Source organism: Artemia sp. Qi Xiang Cuo, chromosome 6 (assembly GCF_049724085.1).
Source record: "Artemia sp. Qi Xiang Cuo chromosome 6, ASM4972408v1, whole genome shotgun sequence".
Classification (NCBI taxonomy): Eukaryota; Metazoa; Arthropoda; class Branchiopoda; order Anostraca; family Artemiidae; genus Artemia; species Artemia sp. Qi Xiang Cuo.
In genome coordinates this window covers 34,637,881-34,661,294 of record NC_142799.1, presented here as the reverse complement: position 1 = coordinate 34,661,294, position 23,414 = coordinate 34,637,881, and the positions used below count along the sequence as shown (strand labels likewise).

General features: G+C 37.0%; 1 protein-coding gene across 2 annotated transcripts in view; it reads right to left on the bottom strand.

Annotated features, from left to right (window-relative positions):
• The window catches only part of LOC148951156 (protein adenylyltransferase Fic-like), a 464,238-nt gene that overhangs the window by 8,953 nt on the left and 431,871 nt on the right, over positions 1 to 23,414 (bottom strand). Inside the window, exons 1-2 of one of the 2 annotated variants that reach the window (XM_089090687.1) lie at positions 21,263 to 21,401; positions 2,951 to 3,271 (exon numbers count right to left, since the gene is read on the bottom strand). In XM_089090687.1, coding sequence (XP_088946813.1) covers positions 2,951 to 3,257 — 307 coding nt within the window. In that variant the 5' untranslated portion in view covers positions 3,258 to 3,271; positions 21,263 to 21,401. Of the gene's footprint in view, positions 1 to 2,950; positions 3,272 to 21,262; positions 21,402 to 23,414 lie in introns of those variants that run through there. The other variant, XM_089090688.1, reaches the window with a different exon arrangement.

Below are 23,414 nucleotides of genomic sequence, written 5' to 3'. Positions count from 1 at the left end.
CTTTCCATTAATTTCAAGATTCCCCTAAACATTACATACAGTTTCATCTTAATATCCCTAGCCTCTTCAGGCACATTCAGAATTAAACATTCACCCCATCCCTGATGATAAATCTTGTGTGTAAGCAATGGACAAAATACGTAATTCATAGCCTTTGTCCCAGAAGCTCTGGGGGGCGTGGCCTTCCCACAGGGAGTTATTGACTATTTTGAACAAAATTTTGAACTTTTGATTTAGTTCAGCACCACCACTCACCATTCCCTGAAGTTTCACTTTCCCCTTTTCGGACACACCCAGGATCAAACATTCCCCCTTTCCCAATGACAAATCTTGCATGTAAACAATGGGCTATTGCATGATTTACAATACTGTGGGGGACAAGACAACCCCAGAGGATTAGTTAAAAGATATTTGACTATTTTGAACAAATATTTTTTTTTCAAAATTTGTATCAGTGTTGGTGAGTGGGGACATAAAAAGGGAAGGGTGGCTTGTTGCCCTCCGATCACTTTCAAACATTTTTCTCAACAAGGCCAGAAAGTTGCAACTCAATACCCTCAGTTGTCCCCGCGATATTGATGATATGACATTTTGACTGCCTGCAGACACATAGTGTGTTTTGACTTTGTTCAATATTCCCCTCAACATTTCCTGAAATTGGTTGCAATTAGAAGTAGTCGCTATCGCAAGTAGCTATAGTCACGAGTAGTCACAGTCGCAAGTCGTTGTAGTTGAAGTCATAAGTAGCCACAATTACAAGTATTAACAAACACAAGTACTCTTATTTGCAGTCACAAGTAGTCTTAGTCGTAAGTAGTCACAGTTGCAGTCTCACTAGCAGTAGCAGTAGTAATGGCCCTGAAAGTTACAAGTTAACACCCTTAGTCGTCCCTAAGATACATCTTTTTGATAACCAGGATGCACATTGTGTCTCTTGAGGCCTTCAATCTTGAGGTAGTTTAAAATGGCCTTAAACATTTCCAAAATTTCATCTTAATATCCTTAGCCTTTTTAAACAGACCATAGATGAGACATGTCACCTTTCTCAATAATAAATTATGTATGTATACGATGGATTAATTGCATAATTTACAATCCTTGCACTTGGGCTGTGGGAGGCATGGCACCCCCAGAGACAGATTTATTAGACCTTGACTATTTTGAACATACAGGTATTTTAAAATGTCGATCAGTATTGAGGGGGGAGTGGGTATCTAAAAAGGCAGGGAAGGCTGGTTGCCCAATCATTACTCTTTAACATCCCCCTTAATATGCCCTAAGGTTTCAACTTAATACCCTCAGCCGTTTCTTCAATATTACTGCCCCCTTTTTGCAACCAGCATGGACATACTTTGTTTGTACTTCGTTCAACATCCCCTTAACATTTCCTGAAAGTAGTCGCAGTTGTAAGCAGTAGCAGTTGCAACTAATAACAGTTGACGTCACTACTAGTCACAGTTGTAGCTGCATTAGAAGCTACCCTGAAAGTTTCAAGTTAATACCCCAAGCTTCCTAAAACATTCGAGATACACCCTTTTGATCGCTTGGATACACATAGCGTCTTTTGATTTACTTCAACATTCCCTGAAGTTTCACCTTAATGCCCTCAATCGTCCCCGAAATGCTTCAGATAGACCCTTTTCACCACCAGCATCCGCCTACACATAGTGTGTTTCAATTTTGTTCAATATCCCCTCAATATTTCCTGAAAGTTGTTGCCGTTACTAGTATTGTCAGCCACGGCCAGAGTATTCGCAGTCACAGTCGCAAAGTAGTTGTAGTCGAAGTCACAAGAAGTCAAACCTGCAAGTAGTCGACGTCACGAGTAGGCTTAGTCACAGCCACAAGCATTAACAGTCACAAGTAGGCGCTGCCACAGGTGCAGTCACAGTACCAGTAGTAATGGCCCTGAAAGTTTCAAGGTACTACTCTTGGCTGTTCCTAACATATTGCATATATGCCTCTTTGATAACCTGAATGCGCATAGTGTCTTTTAATTTAGCTCAACAATACCCAAAATTTCAACTTAATACACTTAGCTTTTTCCAACACACCCAGGTTCAAACATTCTACCTTATCCCAATGACAAATCCTGCATTTAAACAATAGGCAAATTACAAAATTTAAAAACCTTGTCCTGGGGGTTGTGGGGGGCATCACAGAATTATTAGTTTCAGCCACTGTTGAAAGGGAAATCTATAAAGGGCAAGGGGACTGAATTGGTTGCCCTTTGGTCACTCTTCAACGTCCCCCTAAATATTTCCTGAAAGTTTAAACTTAATAGGCCTACCTCCAGCCATTTCTTAATTATTGCTTATGAGCCCTTTTGACAACCAGCATGTGCATAGTGTTTTGATTTTTTTTTAAACATCCCCTCAACATTTTCTAAAAGTTTCACTTTAATATCCTAAGCCTTTTTAGAAAACCAGGATCAAACATGCCCCCTTTTCTCAATGTGATAACAAACCATAAAGGTTTGTTATCACATACCTTATCCCAATGATAAATGGTGATAAATGGTGTGGGGGGTTATGCCATCCCTGGAGGCATAGTTATTTGACCTTTAGATTATTTTTAACATAACGAGTATTTCAAAGTACTGACCAGATATCTTTGGGGGGAAGGTAGGTCAATAGAGAGTGTAAGGGGGGCTGGTTGCCCACCAATCATTTTTGATTCTTAAAAAGGGCAATAAGACTTTCAATGTCAAATCGAATGAATCCCCTCTGAGATTTCTACAACCAACCTTTGAATACTGAATGGCTCTGGGAAAAAATGAATAAATAAACAATAAAATAAAGTCTTATGGCTCTTTACTATAGGCAATGCTGGAAAATTGCCTCTCATTAAGTAACAGAAAAAGAAATGTTAGGATGTGCAGCTTTGAGTCTGACATCAATACTAAAGCACAAAATACACTAGAATAACTAAAAAATCATTTGTTGTCTACCTTTATTTTCAATCTGATCTTCTTTGAATTCTGGAAAGATCTTGAAAGGGCTGAAGTACAAGGTAACATCATTGGCATCATTTTCAAACTGATAAAGGCCTTCAGGAACGGTACTCAATTCATTATGCTGAGGGTGTCTTGATGATCTTTCAGAACATACACTAAAGTATCTATTACGTCCAGAGATTAAACAACTAAGTTGATCTACGAGTCCAAAATCTGAACCATAATGATTATTCAGTTGAGTTAGTATCAGGAAAGAAATGCATCCAATTAGCCACCAAAAAAGTCCATGTATGATGTTCATAAAAATTAGAATATCTGAAATAAACGGCTGAATCACATAAAACAATTAACTGAACAAAACAGGCAAAAAAAAGAACGATTGAAAGGAATGAATAATGGGAAGCTCTACATATATGGATTATTTCAAAATAGACACAACTAGACAGCACTTCAATACAGAGCACTGACAAATAAAGAACCAATGCCATCTACTTTGTAGATTAAGGAATTTGATGAAAACTCGTGTTTTTTGGATAGCCAGATCTATTGATTATGATGGTAGCTAAGAATAAATATATAAATACAAATCTCATAGAAAGAGGGGAGAAAGACTGACAACTGGTAGCAGCAGGGGTGCAGTAAACTACCCCCCTCCCATCCCAAACTTTCCATTTGGAAAGACACAAAATGGATTTTCTGTCTATAAATTTGTGTCTCAGCCTATAGGATTTTCGATGTTTACCAGAATGAGCAGAAGGATACAACAATGAACTTGGGAATATGACTTTTTCTATGTGAAAAGGGACGTCTGTAAGGCTATTTGTCACCTCCTACTGCTTGCTTCCCTAACTCTGGTTCCCAGCTTGAGCTTGCTCTGGTTACTATTACTAAAGGGTTTAAAGATCTATATAACCCTTTTCAACCTTCTGTTTTCAATTGACACCACCTAGTTTAAAGCCGTGTTGTTACAGGTTTTCTGTTCTTTGTGAAAATGTTGGAGTGAAAGCAAAACTAGACAATAGCTTATTGACTCCAGCAGTTGTACAAGTACATATACGTCTTGGTTGCTTCTAGACAACTGTTCTAGTGTGAGTTGAAAGTGGAGTAAGTTTAGGCAATCAATTTTTTTTTCTAAAAAGGGTCTGATCATTCTAATTAGAATAATAAAGATTTTCCTTTACTCAAATCACTGCACATTGCTTATCAAGGTTTACAAATAAGACTAACCAAAAATACAAATGAAGCTATCTCCTCAAACCCTTGCAAGTGACTTGAGTATCACCTGTGTTTTGCTGAAAATTATGTGAATTTTGAACAGCTTGGTGTTCATTGGTCAAGATCAATGACAAAACAATGCAAATAATCAAGATGGCCAGAAAGCACACGTAAAAGTGCATTGACTGCTTTGATTACATAAAATATAGCGGCGTTAATTTTTGAAAGTCCCAGTAAATTCTGATTTTTCTATGTCATGATTATAAAAGAGAAACTATTCTGAATGTATTTTATGGTGAGTAAAATGCAAATAATATCTAGGCCTTTAATAGTTTTTTTTTGGGGGGGGTAGTCAATCCCTGCACTAAATATAGGTTTCTCGCATTCTTTCATAATAGCTGATTAGACAGTGTTGCAGGACATTATAAAGAAATTTACATTGCCATAATCCCGTTAGACTCAACGTGAATCTTGTGAGAAGAGTCATTGACTCTTCAGCCAATAAGTCAAGTGATGTTTTTGAACCTCCTGATTCACTGAAAGGAATGTCAATAGCATATTCTGAAGTCATGAAACTTATAAAAATCATTGCTGTTCTGACAATCATATCTGCTAATAATGAGCATTTCTTTTCTACACTAAGCTGGATTAAAACCTGTATTAGATCAACAATGCACAATATAAGACTCAGTGATTTGTTATTGACATTTATTGAAAAAGCTCTTGTGAAATTGTGGAAACTAGATCCTATAGTTGATACTTTTATAAAAATAAAACCTTACTGATTCCCAGTGCTGGAATAAAACTCAAAGTTACTTCCCAACACCAGTTCTAAAAGTACCTGTGAATTACTTTACATTGTTTCTTACTTTTATTACTTGATTTTGGGAGATGCCTGAGCTAACCACTGTAAAGAAATAGTGTTCTTAAACAGCTCTGTCAGGCCATCACCTTACAGAACTCACAGAGGTTACCAAGCCCCCCCCCCCCTGTTTCAGAGCAAAACGATGTTGATGCTCCTTTATGTAAAAATTTCCCTAGAGAGCTTGTTTCTGTAAATTTTTTATTCATGTTCCTGAATTTTGAAAATTGAGAGTAAAAGAACTGGTTGCAACCATATCCCAGCCTCTCCCGTCCTAATGGGGCATGCCCTAGGCTATGTACAAAACTTTGTTGAAGTTGTTATTTATTTTTTGAATTGGCTTTACTGAGCCTTGTGAAGCAAATGTTGATGAGAAATAAGCACACAAAACAATGCAAAATAAGTAAATTTTTTAAATAGCCTAGGGCTATATCTAAAGCCATTATGGCTGTTGAATTGTATACACTTTTTCTCTAGGCCTATGTGGGTGGGTGGCGTTTACCCCCCCCCCCCAGAAAATATCCCCCATCCGTGGAAAATAAGGCTTTCCAAATTTGAGAATTTTATTTTTTTAATTTCTGTAGGGGGAAGGAATTTTGGTACTTGTGTATTATGCGCCACTCACTCAAGTTTGCGCTGTATAAAATTCAAGAACACACTGTTTTTTTCGTATGTTTCTTCGTTACTTTAGAAATAAATTTGGACTATATATTTACACATTAGGGGGGGGGGGGGTAAAGTATAGCGGGTCTGCATGCAAAATGTGTTTGGTACAATTATTCTGCATATTAGATATATAGATAAATAAGTGTATCTTAAAGCCAAATATACGGCCATGAACACAGTAGAAATAACAAATCACTATAGTGAATGGGGGGGGGTGTTAACCCCTCGGAAAATCCCCCCAGAAAATGTCCCCAACGAAAAATACCCCCCCTCCCCGAAAAGAAACCCCCGCGGGAAATACCCTCGCGGAACATACCCTCCCCCCCCCCCTGTGGAAAATAAGGTTTCTAAATTTTAAACTTTTATTTGAGTCTTTTTTTAGTTTCATTGAAAAGTGCTAAGGAATGGGAAAAAAGAAAAATTTACACACCAGAAATATCTTAAAAACACAGAAAAAAAAACACAAATCCTTTTGTGTTGAAAAGACTTCCATATTAACTTTTGCAACTTTTGGCAGTAGCGGATGCCAAGCTAAAAAAAAAACAAATTGAAGAAGAAAAAAATATAGGTAAATAATCATCAAAACTAAGCTAAAATATATGACAGCTAAAAGTTCAAGAAGGTTTGGCTATCCTTTGAAAGGAGAGTTTGCTTTGGGAACCAACACATTCTAAATTGTTTTTCACAGAACAATTCTCACAAAACAATATAACAAATTCTAAAAAGTTTTTACGGACGAGACCATTGTCAAATTCTAGCGAGTTTGTTTTTCTTATCTTCCAAGTGTAAAACTACCACAAATCACCATTAACAAATAAATGAAACCCAAAACTAAGAGAAATTACAATAGATAGCCTAGTCAAACTCAAAACGAGCAAAAAGTAAAAGGAGTATGGCTGACAACACCCAATGTCTTCTTCAGAACAGAATATAATTTGCACTTTACTAAAAAATAACTGTGTATTGTCAGTTTGATATACATATTCTAATATCTATTCCTTATAGTCTTAATACTTCTTTATTTGTTAAAGTGAAAACATTTAAATGTATTTTCTTTTCAGTAGAGTGCAAATTATGTTTTGGTCTTGAGGAGGTGTGGGGTTGTCAGCCCTATACATGCTAATTGTTGCTATTTTTAGTTTGAATGAATCATTTATTGAAATATCTGTTCGTTTTTGGGTTCAATTCATTTATTTATGGTGATTTGTGGTAGTTTTACGCTTGGGAAATTATTTCAATTTATTTCTACTCATTTTTGGCTTAAAGAGGCTGTTTACGATTCTTTGACAAACTTGTTTGGTGGAAAAAGTTTTTTATTTTAAATTCTCTTCGTTTTTTACTGACATTGTCTTTTTCATATAAAAAATATTTTATATCTTTTTAATTTTTTTTTCTATTATACTCCATAGATTTTACTTTGAAGATTATTTGACTTTATTTCTGCTCATTTTTGGTCTAATGAGGCTCTTTACTTTTCTTTAAAAAACTTATTCTGGTGAATCTGCTATTGTTCTGATGAATAATTAGCGCAGGTAAGAAGTCTGTTTTTATAATGGTGGTTCGGAACTGAACACTTTAAAACTTTAAAGGATAAATTATTTTACTTTATTGCTTTGCTTCGAGTTCTTCGATATTTCATGTCAGTTTAAGCTTGTTTTTTTTTTTTTTTTTTTTTTTTTTTTTTTTTTTTTATTACAGCGACATCTATTGAGAAGACAATCGTCCCCTGAAATACACCTTGTACCAACAGGTGACCTCATCATCACGACAGGTTAACTTTTATTATGAGCCTGTGGTATTCTTCAGAGCTGTGAGGGACCAAACAATTGACGGATTAGGTACACACGGCTACCACAAAGTTCCTAAAGTCCCTAAAAGTCCCTAAAATCAAGTGAAGGTCCCTATTGGTCCCTTAAATTGATAAAGGTCCCTAAAGTCCCTTTTCTGGCTTTGGTTTAAAGCTCCGTATCCTTCCTGTTGGGAACCTCTTCCCCCTTCCCTATATTTTTCTTTTTTCTCTCACTCCTCGGCTCAATAATTATTGATTGAGCAAAATACAATTTGATCGAGTCTGACTATTCTGGGAAATCCGCAGACGGAATAGCATATGTATTAGGAGAAATGTTCACAAATACAGTGGTCAAAAGCTTCTCCTTCGGGCGAACTATGTTCGCTAATTTTTTAACCGAAGCTCTTGGACCCCATTTCAGGAAGATGACTCCTGATGAAGTCAGCAACATTTATTATATTGTCGAGTTTGACAAAACCACAAAGTCAGAAAGTAAGAAAAAAGCTTCAAATGAGGATCCGATTCTGGTCTGAAAAGATGAAACAAGTGGTAGAAAGACATCTAAAAACTGCTGCATCTCTGTTCCAGCAGAAGGTAGTGCGAAAAAATGGAAACAAATAGGTTGTGTGTTCTAGTTATCGTACCCTTATCTCTTTCATCAAATTTTTGTATCTGAATTTTTTGTATTCGAAAGTAAAGCGTTCAGAAAAAAAAAGATAAAAACTCCTCCCATGACATGATGATTCTCAAGTGGCCTGTTTCTTAAATATCACTTGGCGTCTCATGGTGGAGAGATGTCTGCAAATGATCATTTACATTTTTTTCCTTTGTCAAGTGTCATTTGCCGTTGTCTCACTGCTTTTTCTTTCGAAGGCTTTCTGAAAACTGAGTTTTGGGATCCATTTCCCCACCTTCTCAGCGGAAAAGCGATCGCTAGAGCAGTACGTGGACATTTACTTATTGACGCTGCGCTACACACCATTCTGCTTTCTGAGTTTTTTGCCAACAACCAAGCTAGTGTTGATGAGCCAAGACTACAATCCGAAGAAATTGTGGAACTCAGAAACCTATACGAGAAACTGATGAATAATGAAGTAGTTGCTGAGGTTTCAGAAGGCAATCCTTCCTTATAAAAAATACAGGAATTCATCAGCAGCAAGAGAAAAGAACTGCTCCAGTGTCGAAAATCAAAGCTTTGGTTCCAGTATTTGGACATGGTTGCGATTCTACGAAACTTTGTAAAAGGAGAACGAATTGGGTCATGGGAGCTCCATTTGAAGTCTACCTCAGACATGTTACCTTACCTGGCGGCTGCAGGACACGACCACTATACGAAATCATGCCATCTTTACCTCCAGCGAATGGACAAGCTCCAAGATACCCATCCTACGGTCTACCAGGCTTTCCAGAGTGGCATGCATGTAGAAAGACGTTCTGATAGATTCTGGGCTGGACTCTCCACAAATCTTGTCATTGAACAGGAGCTTATGCGCTCTCTTAAAACCTCTGGTGAACTTATCAACGGCAGCGGCATGACAGAGGCTCAGAGGTCCTTATGGGTTTTGTCGAGACCAGTCTGCTCTACAGTAAACCTTCTGATGGAACGTATCTCACAAATTCTGTACATTACAAGCGATCAGCACAAGGAGATGTCAGAGCCGATGCAACTGAGAGACTGCAAAGATACGCAGACGATTATCGACTTTCTGGAAAGGGGTTCACCATCTGAGGGAGATGTTCAGTTAAGAAGCATAGCAAATGGTCTAACTGCCTATCCGTCTGCCAACGTTGATTCTGCCAAAGATGTTGGCCTAAAAATCATTGACACCATGTCTGGACAGCTGGTCTCTGACTTTGTGTTTCGACGAAAACAACAGGCAATCTAGATAACCACCAAGCAAAGTCCACGCGGAGACTGCAAACGACTAGACCCGACTCTTTTTTTTTCAGGGGTTTATCATGATCGCGAAAAGGATCAATCTTACGGAAACTGAGTACTTTCAACACGAACTGTGTTCCTACCCAGCGTCACTTTTTGACAGCTCCTGCATCCTCCAAACTGCGAACAAACCAGAACTTGCGAAGGCCATAGCCTTCGCAAGTTTCGATTTTTTTTTTCTGGTTCAGTGAACAACCTATTTGATTCTATTTTCGGTCTCAGGTCGTGATTCTACGTCAGAACTACACTTTTATTCAAGAAAATCGGGCTACAACGAAAATTGCATTTTTTAGGCGAAAAAAGTTGAAAAATACAGTTACTTTTTGTATGGTGCTTCTTACGCTAAATCCGACTTCGTTTTCGGTCTCGCCATGTTATTTTGGGTTAGAATCATACTTCAGTTCAAGAAAAACCGATGTCCACGAAAATTGCGATTTTTATTCGAATAACGGGAAAAAATAGCATTAAAAGCCAAAAAACGGTTATTTTGCTTCGACTCAGAATATGCGAAAATGGATATGTTGTTCAGTTTTTTTTTCTCTACAACATGGTGTAAAAACCATTTCTGTTGCAATTTGTTTCGGGTCGACCTCTTTTTGGAGCTCATTTTCCTATACTATAGAGCCTTAATTCTCAACCTACATTTAAGCTGTACATCTATTCCTGCGAGTTTTATTAACCTAACTTTCCAAGACAGTAAAATGAGTTAAGACTACTTATAAGCCTAGGATGGAAATGATATAAAAAAAAAGAAACATATCATTTAATGTATGTAGCCTCTAAATACAACAATTACCCCTGTTACAATTATATCCTAACTATTGGGTTTAGATACAGCCCTAGGTTATTTATAAAAGCCAATATTTGCTTGGTTTACCATTATTTTGTGTGCTTACTTTGTAACAACAATTGGTTCATAATGTATAATTTAGCCAATTTGAAAAGTAAACCAACCAGATCACTAAGTCCTTGTGTAATGCCTATGGCTCTGTCTGGCTTCGTCAGGGGGAAGGGACTGGGACGCAATTGCAACAACAGCAGTGATTATAACATTTAGAGAGAGCATTGAGTTTGGAATCAAACAGTATGTCTATATTTCTTTTTATCTTATTTCTGGCCAATAAGTAATCTTAAGAACAAAAAATCATGAAACTTTAGTTTTACCTTAAATTCTAGTAGCCTTGGCTAGGCTACTAGACTAAACAAAACAGGTGGGTATTCTCAGAAGCTCACAGGCTAGGCAAACTATTGGGTGCTTTCTAAATGGTTGACCCCTTCTAACAAGAACATTTTCAATAAACAAAAGTAGGACTGTTAGATCCCTTACTTTGTGTTCTTTCCAAATACCATGGTAGTTTTTATACATTGTACTCTATCCCCACCCTTCTCCCTTTGTGGTCCTAGATAGGTTATAGCCCTAGTATATAAAAAACAGTACTTGTCTATTATATAAAACACACTCAAGAAGTGTCTTCTTGAGTGTGTTTTATATAAATGACAAGTACCTAAAAAGCCAAAAGAAGAAACTAAAACAATGAAATTCTTACTTTATAATGTGCAGCATGTTTCTATTAAACAGATTACCTTATTTTATTCTATTGTTATTCACATTTAGAGTCATTTTTAAATAATACTTTTATCCTTAATTCCATTGAAATTACTTTACAACAATTTTCTATATAAACCTTATATGCCCCCAGGGCATAACTTACAACCCTTGCACTGACGGCTGTGTGGGGGGTTACCATCCTCAAAGACATAATTTCCAGAACTTTCAACTACGTTGAACAAAATTGATATCTCAAAATTTTGATTGAATGTGTTTGGGAAAATGGTGGGCGTGAGAGGGGGGTTAGTTGCCCTTCAATCACTTTTGCCTATAAAAAAAGCACTAGCCCTTTCAATTTCAATTGAATGAGCCCTTTTGAAGTTTCTATGACAACGCTTTCTATAAAAACCTTATATGCCCCTAGGGCATAACTTACAACCCTTGCCCTAATGGCTGTGGGGGGGGGTGTCATCCTTAAAGACCTAGTTTCAAACCTTTCAACTATGTTGAATAAAATGGCTATCTAAAAATTTGGATGGGTGTGTTTAGGGGAAAAGGTGGGCGTGAGAGGGAGGTTAGTTGCCCTCAAATCACTTTTGACTATTAAAAAGGGCACTAGCCCTTTTAATTTCCAATCAAATGAGCCCTTTTTCAAGTTTCTACGACAAAGCTTTCAATACAAACCTTATATGCCCCCAGGGCATAACTTATAACCCTTGCCCTGAAGACTGTGGGTAGAGTGTCCTGCTTTAAGGTATCTTTTCCTGAACTTTAAACTGCGTGGAACAAAATGGCTATCTCAAATTTTTATTGGATGTTTTTGAGGAAATGGTGGGCGTGGAAGGGGTATTAGTTGCTTTCCACTCACTTTCGACTATTAAAAAGGGCACTAGCCATTTCAATTTCCAATCGAATGAGCCCTTTTTGAAGTTTATACAACAACGCATTCTATAAAACCTTATATACCCCAAGGGCATAACTTACAACCGTTGCCCTGAAGGCTGTGTGTGTGTGGGGGGGGGGGGTTGTCATCCTCAAATATCTAATTTCCAGAACTTAGAACTACGTTGAATAAAGCATAAAAGCATAGAATATATTAAATATGTAACCTAACCTTACCCAACCTAGGTACCTTTTTCCCCCTAAACCCCAAAAAACAATAGTTCAAATATTGTACATGCAATGACAAACCATGGTTTACAATACAATTGTCTAATGAAAGAAACCCATTTGACTAGTTTCTTAAGCATCTTCCCTATATAATATATTTTATAAACCTTCCCTATATAATATATGTTTCAATAAAAACCTTATATACCCCCTGGGGATAACTTATAACCCTTGCCCTGAAGATTGTGGGGGGAGTGTCCTGCTTTAAGGTATCTTTTCCTGAACTTTAAACTGCGTGAACAAAATGGCTATCTCAAAATTTTGATTGGATGAGTATGGGGAAATGGTGGGCATGGAAGGGGTGTTAGTTGCCTCCCAATCACTTTTGGCTATTAAAAAGTGCACAAACCCTTTGAATTTCCAATCAAATGAGCTTTTTTTGAAGTTTCTATAACAAAGCTTTCTATAAAACCTTATATGCCCCCAGGGCATAACTTACAAACCTTGCCCTGAGGGCTGTGGGGGGTTGTCATCCTCTAAGACCTAATTTCTTAACTTAGAACTACGTTGAATAAAATGGCTATCTCTAAATTTTGATTGGATGTGTTTGGGGAAAAGGTGGGTGTGAGTGGGGGGGGGTTAGTTGCCCCCCCAATCACTTTCGACTATTAAAACAGACACTAGCCCTTTGAAATTTCCAATCGAATCAGCCTTTTTTGAATTTTCTACAACAACGCCTTCTATAAAAACCTTATATGCCCCCACGGCATAACTTACAACCCTTGCCCTGAGGGCTGTGGGGGAGTGTCCTTCTCAAAAACATAACTTCTTTTTGAAAATCAACTATGCTGAACAAAATGGCTATCTCAAAATTTTGATTGGATGTGTTTCGGGAAATGGTGGGCGTGGGAGGAGTGTTAGTTGCCTCCTAAGACCTCAAAATCTCTAAGACCTCAAAATCACTTTCAACTATTCAAAAGGGCACAAGCCACTCCAATTTCCAATTGAATGAGCCCTTTTCGAAGTTTATGCGACAACTTTTTTGATATAAAGTGCCCTGCTCTAAAGGAAAAAAAAATAAATAAATAATGCATTGTGCCAACATTGTTCTTATATGCCCCAGTGCATAACTTAAAACCCTTGCCCTGAGGGTTGTGGGTGAGTGTCCTACTCAAAAACATACTTTCTATCTGGAAATCAACTATGCTGAACAAAATGGCTATCTCCAAATTTTGATTGGATGTGTTTGGGGGAATGATAGGCGTGGAGCGGCTAGTTGCCCTCCAATCACTTTCGACTATTAAAAAGGGCACTAGCTACTCCAATTTCCAATCGAATAAACCCTATCTGAAGTTTCTACGACAACTCCATCAATACAAAGTGCCCTGGTATGGAAAAACCAAAACAAAAAAGTAATAATACATTTAGCCAACATTGTTCTTTACTTAGGCGGCGCGATTGCGCTGCCTATGATAGCTTGGATACACTTACGCTATTCTGATTTGGTTAAATTTTAAGAGCAGAAGTAGCCACAAAAGTTTGAACATAATGCCCTCAGTTGTTCTTGGGATACTGCTGAGATGCCTTATTGGGAATTAGCATTAACACAGTGCATTTTGATTAATCTTAAGGCGACATTTAGTTTTTAAACATAATGGGAAAATGGGATGGTGGGCGTGGGATTATTTGGCCTCCAATCATTTTCGATTATTGAAAAGGGCATCAGCCCTTTCTATTTTCAATCGAATGAGCCCTTTTCGAAGTTCCCATGACAACTCCTTCGATACAAAGTGCCCTGGTCTAAACAACAGCAACAACAAAAAATAATACATTATACCCACATCGATCTTTACTATAAAAATGTCAAGCCTTCCAATCACTTTCAACTATTAAAAAGGGCACTAGGCTTTTTGATTTTCAATCAAATGAGCCCTTTTTGAGTTTCTACTACAACGCTTTCTATAACACCTTATGCCCCCAGGGCATAAATTACAACAATTACCCTAAGGGTTATTAGGGTGGTTGTCATCCTCTAAGACCTAATTTCCAGAACTTTCAACTACGTTAAACAAAATGGCTATCTCAAAATTTTGATTGGATGTGTTTGGGGAAATGGTGGGCGTGAGAGGGATGTTAGTCGCTCTCCAATCACTTTCAACTATTAAAAATGGCACTAGCCCTTTCAATTTCCAATCAAATGAGCCCTTTTGAAGTTTCTACGACAACACTTTCAATAAAAACCTTATATGCCCCCTGAGCATAACTTACGATCCTTGCCCTGCGGGCCAGGGGGGGGGGAGGATGTTGTCATTCTCAAAGACCAAATTTCTAGAACTTTCTACTACGCTGAACAAAATGTTTATCTGAAAATTCTGATTGGATGTGTTTGGAGGAATGGTGGGCATGAGTGGGGGATTAGTTACCCTCCAATCACTTTCGCCTAGTAAAAATTGCAATAGCCCTCTCAATTTTCCAATTGAATGAGCCCCTTTTGAAGTTTTACAACAACTCTATCTATAAAAACCTTATATGCTCCCGGGGCATAAGTTACAACCTTTGCCTTGGGGGCTTGTCATCCTTAAATACATAATTTCCAGAACTTTCAACTATGTTGAACAAAATGGTTGCCTCTATAATTTGATTGAATATTTTTGGGAAAATGGTGGGTATGGGAGGGGGGTTAATTACTCTCTACTCACTTTTGACAATTAAAAAGGGCAATTTCAATTTCCAGTCAAATGAGCTTTTTTTGAAATTTCATTAACAACTTTCTATATAAACCTTATATGCCCCCAGGGCATAACTTTCAACCCTTGCACTGAGGGCTCTAAGGGGGTTATCATCCTATAAGACCTAATTTCCAGAACATTCAACTATGTTGAACAAAATGGATATCTCAAAATTTAGATTCGATGTGTTTGGGAAAATGGTGGGCGTGAGAGGGAGGTTAGCTGCCCTTCAATCACTTTTGCCTATTAAAAAGAGCACTAGCCCTTTCGATTTCCAATTGAATGAGCTCTTTTTGAAGTTTCTACAACATTGCTTTCTATAAAAACCTTAAATGCCCCCAAGGCATAACTTACAACCCTCACCCTAAGGGTTGTGGGGGGAGGGGAGGGGAGGGGTTGTCATCCTTGAAGGCCTAATTTCCAAAACTTTAACTATGTTGAATAAAATGGCTACCCAAAAATTTTGATTGGATGTGTTTGGGGAAAAGGTGAGCATGAGAAGGGGGTTAGTTACCCTCAAATCACTTTTGACTATTAAAAAGGACATTGGCCCTTTGAATTTCCGATCGAATGAGCCCTTTTTCAAGTTTCTATGACAAAGATTTCAATAAAAACCTTATATGCCCTCAGGGCATAACTTATAACCCTTTCCCTGAAGACTGTGGGGGAGCATCCTGCTCAAAGGTACAATTTCCTGAACTTTAAACTGCATGGAACAAAATGGCTATCTCAAAATTTTGTTGGATGTGTTTGGGGAAATGGTGGGTGTGGAAGGGGTGTTAGTTGCCTTCCAATCATTTTCAACTATTAAAAAGGGTACAAGCCACTCCAATTTCCAAATGAATGAGCCCTTTTTAAAGTTTCTATGACAAATTCTGCAATACGAAGTGCCCTGGTCTAAAAGAAAGAAAAAATTAATAATACATTGTTCCAACATCGTTCTTATATGCCCCCAGGGCATAACTTAAAACCCTTGTCCTGAGGGTTGTGGGGGAGTGTCCTCCTCAAAAACATATTTTCTATCTGGAAATCAACTATGCAGAACAAAATGGCTATTTCAAAATTTTGATTGGATGTGTTTTGGGAAATGGTGGGTATGGAGGGGGTGTTAGTTGCCTTCCAATCACTTTTGACTATTAAAAACGGCACTTGCCACTCGAATTTCCAATCAAATGATCCCTGTTTGAAGTTTCTATGACAACTCCTTTGATACAAAGTGCCCTGGTATGGAGATCCTGGTAACTCATCTTTCTTCTAAGATCTTACAGCTCACTGATGTTAGCAAAAAGTGTGAAGACCGCCACTGTTTTGCCATATAGAACAATGATGAGAGAACTTTGATGATATACTCATCATTGTGCTCAGACCGCTGATCAGAGCAGAATGATGAAAGACGTTTGCACAAAAACAACCAAAGATGTAAGATCTTTGTTCAAAGATTTCACTTTTAAGCGTTTTTTGACAAAAGATGCAAGATCTTAGCACATTGATGAGTGAAAAAACAGGGCTATTGCTCTTTACTTAGGCAGCGCAATTGTGCTGCCTATGATAGACAAGAACCTAAAAACTAAAAGAATACACTAGACAAATGAAATTCTTACTTTATGATGTGCAGCATGTTTTTATTAAACAGATTACCTCATTTTATTCTATTTTTATTCACATTTAGAGTCATTTTTAAATAATGTTTTTATCGATAATTCCATTGGAATTACTTTACCTTAATTATCTTAATTTGCACTGTGGTACAATAATAAGGTCCATACAGGATCTGTTTTGCTCCATGCCAATGATTGCAATATAATGTCATGTCACTGTGTTAAGGGCATAGTGACATGCCAAAAGAGAGATTTGCTGGAGAGATAAAACTTAAGCCCACTTGGTAACAGTGATCACAAGGTAGGTACAATCCATAAGAACCATTCTTCAGAGGTTTGGAGTTGACACCACTGCACAACAGCAACTTCAGCTTGAGTGCGCAAAATGGTTGAGAATGACAAGTGGCATACCTAGGAACACACTCTTATGAAAAACTTGCGTCAATAATCAGTGGGCAGCTGAAAGGGACAAACGGTCCAACTTGTATTTCCATGGCTTGTTGTTCTATTCTTTCGTCAAGTCTAGACTTGAAGGATGCAGTCACCATTTTGTCTTGAATACTGTTTCAGTCATGTGCAAATATAAAGCCTAGCCCAAATATATATTTTCAATACATTCTGTTACCTGTCACTCTTGTTTTTCTGGTTCTTGTGTTGTCACAGTTGGTTCAATTAATGCATATATGGGTTGAAACAAGAGAGATATATTGGGAGAATACATGGGAAAAATCAAACTTTTGGTTATATATTTGCACACTATGGAAGGTAGGGGGTAAAGTAAGAATTGTTTTCTTAACAAGTTTCCTTCTCAATAGCCCCTAATCCAGACCTTTGCCTATTTTTCAGTGCTTTCTTTTAGTATTTGCACAAAATTCTAGACTAGTTAGTTTTTCTATCTTAGAAAGTGGTTAGGTTAAGAAAAAAAAACTTTCAGTAATGAATCCACGACCAAAAATATACTGCAAGAAAGTATTACCAAGCTACTATGTTTGACCCTCTTCTGATTTTGATGTCAGAAATTTTGCCTACTTCACAGGTAGGCAAATTGACCTATTGGAATTTTGACAAGACAACATTACATGCCTTCCTTAGTATTCATTTTTCAGTTCCTCTTCTTTTGGTTTGATCATGCATTTCCTGTTATTTCAGTAGAATTTTCAGCCATATCAATGTTTTTTTTATAAATGTTGGAAATGTGTTAGATTACAATTCTATCAGGAGGGAACTGAAAATGGTGAACTGGAGTAAAATTTTACAGGGATCAGCTGAGGAGCAATGGGAAAATTTCAAGTTAACTTTACTTACAATCCAACCCAGCAACTCTTCTGTATCTTACAGGAGAAAGCCAAAGACTATTCCACACATGACCAAGGAAATTGAGAAAGCAGCTCAATAAAAAATGGGATCTTGGAAAAATACAAAACAACTGATAGTTCAGACCAGTACAAGAAGTTCAAAAGAGCAATAGATAAGTTGAGAAATTTAACCAAGAAAATTTACCAGACCCATGAAGCCACACTAGCTAAAGCATGGTAGGACAATCTAAAGAAATACTGGCAATATGTGTTGTGTAGAAGTCCTGGTCATCAAGCAATATCTAAATTAACTGCTTTATGAGCTGAAGATGTCAAAAAATGGCAGATCAATTGAACTACCAGTTTCTGTCTATTTTTAGTAGTAAATTAGATGTAGACCTACCTAATATTGAACACACACAAATCTACCATCCAATGGATGCCATTGAGATTCATAGTTAGAATATCCTAAATAAATTTAAATTGCTAGATGTCAACAAATCAGCTTGCCCAGATAGGTTATATCCACATCTTCTAAAAGAAGTTGCTAAAGACATTGCCAAGTCACTCTCCCAATGATTCAAAGTCTCCCTATGTACCAAGGAAGTGTCAACAGATTGGAAAACAGCATTTGCCACCCCTTTGTTCAAGGGAAATAAAGCCAGCACAGAAAACTACTGTCCCATAAGTGTAAATTCTGCTGTTATTAAAATCCTGGAAAGAGTGGTAAGCAACTCTGTCATGAAGCAAGCATCTCAAACATAATAGAATACTATCAACCTGCCAACATGGTTTTCAAACATGAAAGTCTGTAGAAACCAATTTGCTGGAGACTTATGATGTTACAACAGACCTGATTGATCTAGGCTTACCTGCAGATGTCTTGCTGCTTTACCTTGAAAAAGCCTTTGACCAAGTTCTACATCTACACTTGAACATAAAACTCCTCTCATGTGGAATTAATGCAGACCTTGTGGGCTGGATCTCAGCTTTTCTTAGAGATACAACACAGAGACTAAGGCTTTCTACTAATGCAAGAGAATCAATCCTCTCTGAGAGATGTGGAGTCATTGGTGGTGTCCTGCAGGGCAGTGTCTTAGAACCTACCCTATTGAATATCTATATAAATGATATTTTTCAACTAACCATAAATGATCCATCTCTGTATGCTGACAACTCAAAGTTGCTTGGTATATTCACTCATGAATCACCACAAGCAGACCTTGACCATGTTCAAAACTTGGTAAAAACATGGCACATGAGCTTTAATACTGACAAATGTAGTGTTATTCATCTTGGCAAGTCCAACACAGGTTTCAAGCATACTATGGTCAATCCAGCTGTAAATAACATTCAGGAGCTGTGAAGTGTAGACAAAGAAAGGGATCTTAGAATTTTTGTTGAAAACCAGTGTAAATTCCATCCAAACTGTAAGAAGACTATGTCTCATGCAAACTCTGTCCTAGCACTCTTTAAAAAAAAAAAAAAAAAATATATCTAGTAGATCTCCCTGTTTTCCTGAGGTTGTACAAGGCCCTTTTCAGACCAGTGCTTGATTTTGGAATATGCATAGCATCACCAGGATACAAGGGGTGACATACAGCTTCTGGAAGGGGTGTAAAGGAGAACCACAAAGGCAGCATCTAAGATGAGAGACAAGCCTTATGATGAATGTTTGAAGGAGCTCAAATTATCTACACTGGTTACCAACAACAAAGAGCTGGTATGTTTATGACATATAAGCTTATATCACAAGAACCCCCCCCCCCCCCCAGAACCATCACAAGAACCTCCATTTCATTTCTCAATTTCCCAAAATATTTGCACTGATGGGAAGGGATATTCAAAGAAGCTGTTCTAGCTATCTTTCAAAACCTGACATCAACAACAGTCTCAGCAACTAGTGATGAAAGTTTCACTAGTGATCAGTGATGATAGATGTCAAGTCAAATGATGTTCCCTGGCTACTTTTTGCTACCTTGGAAACAGGTTATGCTAGGAATATGGAACTTTCAGTAATGAATCCAGGGCCAAAAACATACTCTGGGAAAGTACTGTCAAACTTCCATGTTAACCTTCTTCTGACTTCTAGGTCTTAAAAATGTGCCTTCTTGACAGGTATTGAAATTTAATCTATTGAAATTTTGACAAAACAAGATTTTACTATAATTTTCAGTTATCAGTTTCTTTTTGTCTGGCTCTAGTTCTGAAAATGCAATTCATGTTATTTGAGTAGAATTTTATGCCATATCAGTGGCTTTTGGTAAAATTCTACTTTAGCCATTTTTGGCTATCTTGGAAAGGGGTTAGGTTAGAAAAATGAAACTTTCAGGGATAGGTCTAAGACTAAAGCATGTCCTGGGAAGGTGTTTTGAAGTACCTACCACATTTGAGTAGAATTTTAAGCCATATTAATGTTTTTTTCAAAATTTAGGATCTTTAAAACCTTGTAACTTGGGATTGAGCAAAGTTTTGAAGCTGAAAACAAGTTTATTGTACTTCATTTAAGCAAAAGATCTATTTTGCAATGTTTCACTTTTATAACAAATGTTTTTAAAGGTCATCAAAAGTCAGGACCCTCTAGAGGGAGAAGGAGCAGAGGTAGGTACTTTAGAATACCTTCACAGGACATATTTTTGTCTGTAAAACCATTACCTTAAATCACATTGTCCAGAAAAATAAGGAAAGATCCTGTAGACGCTGGTCAGTGATGATGGGGAGTCATTGGTTTGGCGGTGTCCCACTCTGTTTTCCATGGTTTGGTGAACCAATTCTTATCCATGCCGATATTGAATGCATTGACAGAGTGAGTGGTAACAGTTGCACTGGGTATACTGTTCCAAAGGGCCACCTTTATTCGAAAAATAGTGGTTGTAGAGTCTGCTGTGAACTATCTTCCTGAGTAGCTTCTTACTATGCCCTCTTGTCCTGGATGATTTATCAAGTTGGAAAGGACTCTGAGAAGAGGAATCAGAATGCAGTAGCTTGTAAGCCATAATGACATCTCTGCTGTCTGTAGATTAGTGTTGGGAGCTGTAGTTTCTTCAGGTGAGATGGATAGTTGAGGTTCTTGCATCCATCAACAGCTTTGGCTGCACGCCTTTGAACAGATTCTATTTTCTGTTGGTCACCCTTATTCAGGGGCATGGCAACACACATCCCAAATTCCAGCAATGTTTCATTTTCCTAGCCTATCCCCTTTCCAAGATAGTTAAAAGTAGCTAAAGTAGAATTTTACCTGGTTTATTTTTAATTTTAGGAAATATATTTTTAGATTTTTGAAACCTCATCATTGGGATTGAGCAAAGTTGTGAGGCTGAAAACAGGGTCAATATATACCAAATCATATTATTGGTTTAGCCTAGGACAATAGTGAATTCACCATTCAATGTCATTTTTTTATGCAGAGTACAAATACAATAAGCATTTCTATTGGAAATGAATTTCAGCCCCCCCCCCCCTATATATGCTCATTCAGGGTTAGGTATAGCCTATATAGGGAGGGGGGCTGAAATTCATTTCCGATAGAAATGCTTATAATCATCATAACAAACCCTTTTTGCTTCCCAGGTTATTCGCAGGGTTACCAACTGCCGACGACAAAAAGTGTGCAAATCAAGCCCAAATAAGAGTGCAAGTTGTTACAAGCGTGTGCAAGTAAAAAAATCAGCGCGCGCGGCTGCTGCCGCGCGCGCTGCCTTTTTCAGTGCTCTGACCATTCTTTCGCCATTTACACATCATTTTCAGTTATTCTCAGAGTTGCCACGGGTAGTACCAAAGAACTATTTTTATTACTTTTTGATCAAAGAAGTACTTCTTGAATACTTTCTGCAAAAGTAGTACTTTTTCAATACTTTTTGTCAAAAGTAGTACTTTAGACCGAAAAGGGCAATTTTACAAGCATATTAGAAATGATAACCAACAATGATAACCAAGATAACAAACTAGATTTTTTTTTATTGTTAAATTTCAATAAAAACCGATCTTAATGAATCCAGCTTCTTAAAAAGAATCAAAAAATCATTTTAATTGCTCCCTTCCTGTTTAATTTTTTAGAGTGGCTTGGTCTCAGTCTCACTTCCTCCAGCCATAAATTTGCATGGCTCCAACATGAAGATTTGAGGAATTCTGAGTGACAGAATTTTTGTTTTGTTTTTATTTTATCAAACAAAAAATATTTCAATCATTGTTTTCAGTTCCTATACGAAACATCAGTTATTTTACGTAAAATGCCTTTTGTCCGTTTGTAATTTGAATCATAACTCCCAACCAAAAGAAAGCAAGAAATAAAAGAAGATTATTTCTTCAACCCCAAGAATTTTGGCCTATAGCTGTTTTGATGGGTTTCACAAGTCCAGACGTACAACTAATTTTTAGGGGAGGAGGTCAAACAATAAAGAAAAAGTTAAACTCATTTTCAAAATGAACTAAAAAGTAGAGAATTGATTTTTTTTCTCAAGAATATATGAATATAAATGAACACGAGGGGCACAAACAGCATTGGATTTTACATAACATAAACACCAAATTTATATAGGTTTTAAATGCATAAACGAAAAGTCGATGAATTGAGGAAAACAAGTAAAAAAGATCAAATTATACAAAAACGAATCGATTTTTTGCCCAGGATTTTACCTCATGTTTATAGATTCTGGAAAAAAAATCAAATTTTTAATTTTCCAGTTGAAAAAAAAAAAATATCTTTTCTCATCCAAGATTAAAACCTAAGTTAACACAGACTCAGGAAATGCTCTTACCGTTGTGCTTTACTGATAAAAGTGGAAAGTAACTGAGCATTCGGGAGTGGTTGAAAAATAATTCACAAATAAAAAAAAATGTGGTACAAAGAAATAAATGGAAGACGGAACAAAAAGATCAGCGAGTTAATAATAACGAACTGGAAATGATTTAATTAAAAAAATTAGGGGGGGTAATAAAAAACTTAGAATTCAATAAGGAATTGCCGATAAATTCGAAGAAATTTACGTTTTCAGGTGCTTGGAGCTCCAGCCCAACCTATGTGGTCCCTATGAATTAGTCTTTAAGTAAACTTTAAGCCTACCCTAACAGATACAAGAGTGTTTATTTTCTCCATAAAAATGGGCAGTAGTCTAGTTGTCTTTTTCTAATGCCAAATATTTAGTGATTGTCCTTTTCTAAACACACAAAAGCATTACCATTCAGTTCTTTATTTTATACTTTTTTCCAAATATCATGGCCCCTTTTCTGAAAATACACCCACCCCCTTGATGGTCCGGGATATAGCCTTAGGAATATATTAAACAAATCAACCAATCAAATTCTCACTTTACAATATGAAAGAACATGTAAGAATATTACAAGAAAGAATGTCATTACAAGATTCGACACAACGATGAAACGTATTTATACAGTTATATATGGGACCTCCGAATGGGAGGGGGGCATAATGTCAAAAAAGTGACCATGACACTTGGAAAAAGTCTAGCATGAAATTGAAAATTCTGGCTCAGCTAGCCCAGTTTTAATGTTTTCTTTAAATTAGCCCCTGAAACATCCTTGTCAAGAAGCAAATAATCTCTAAGAGCAATATTATGCAACGAATATTCAAAAAATTTTGAAATTTAGGATCTAGAAGTTTCTTTATCTCTTTTATTTTTCTTTCTTCCTCTCTTAGATACCTCTTTTAAAGAAGCAAATACCCATAAAAACTAAATTTGTGCTGCA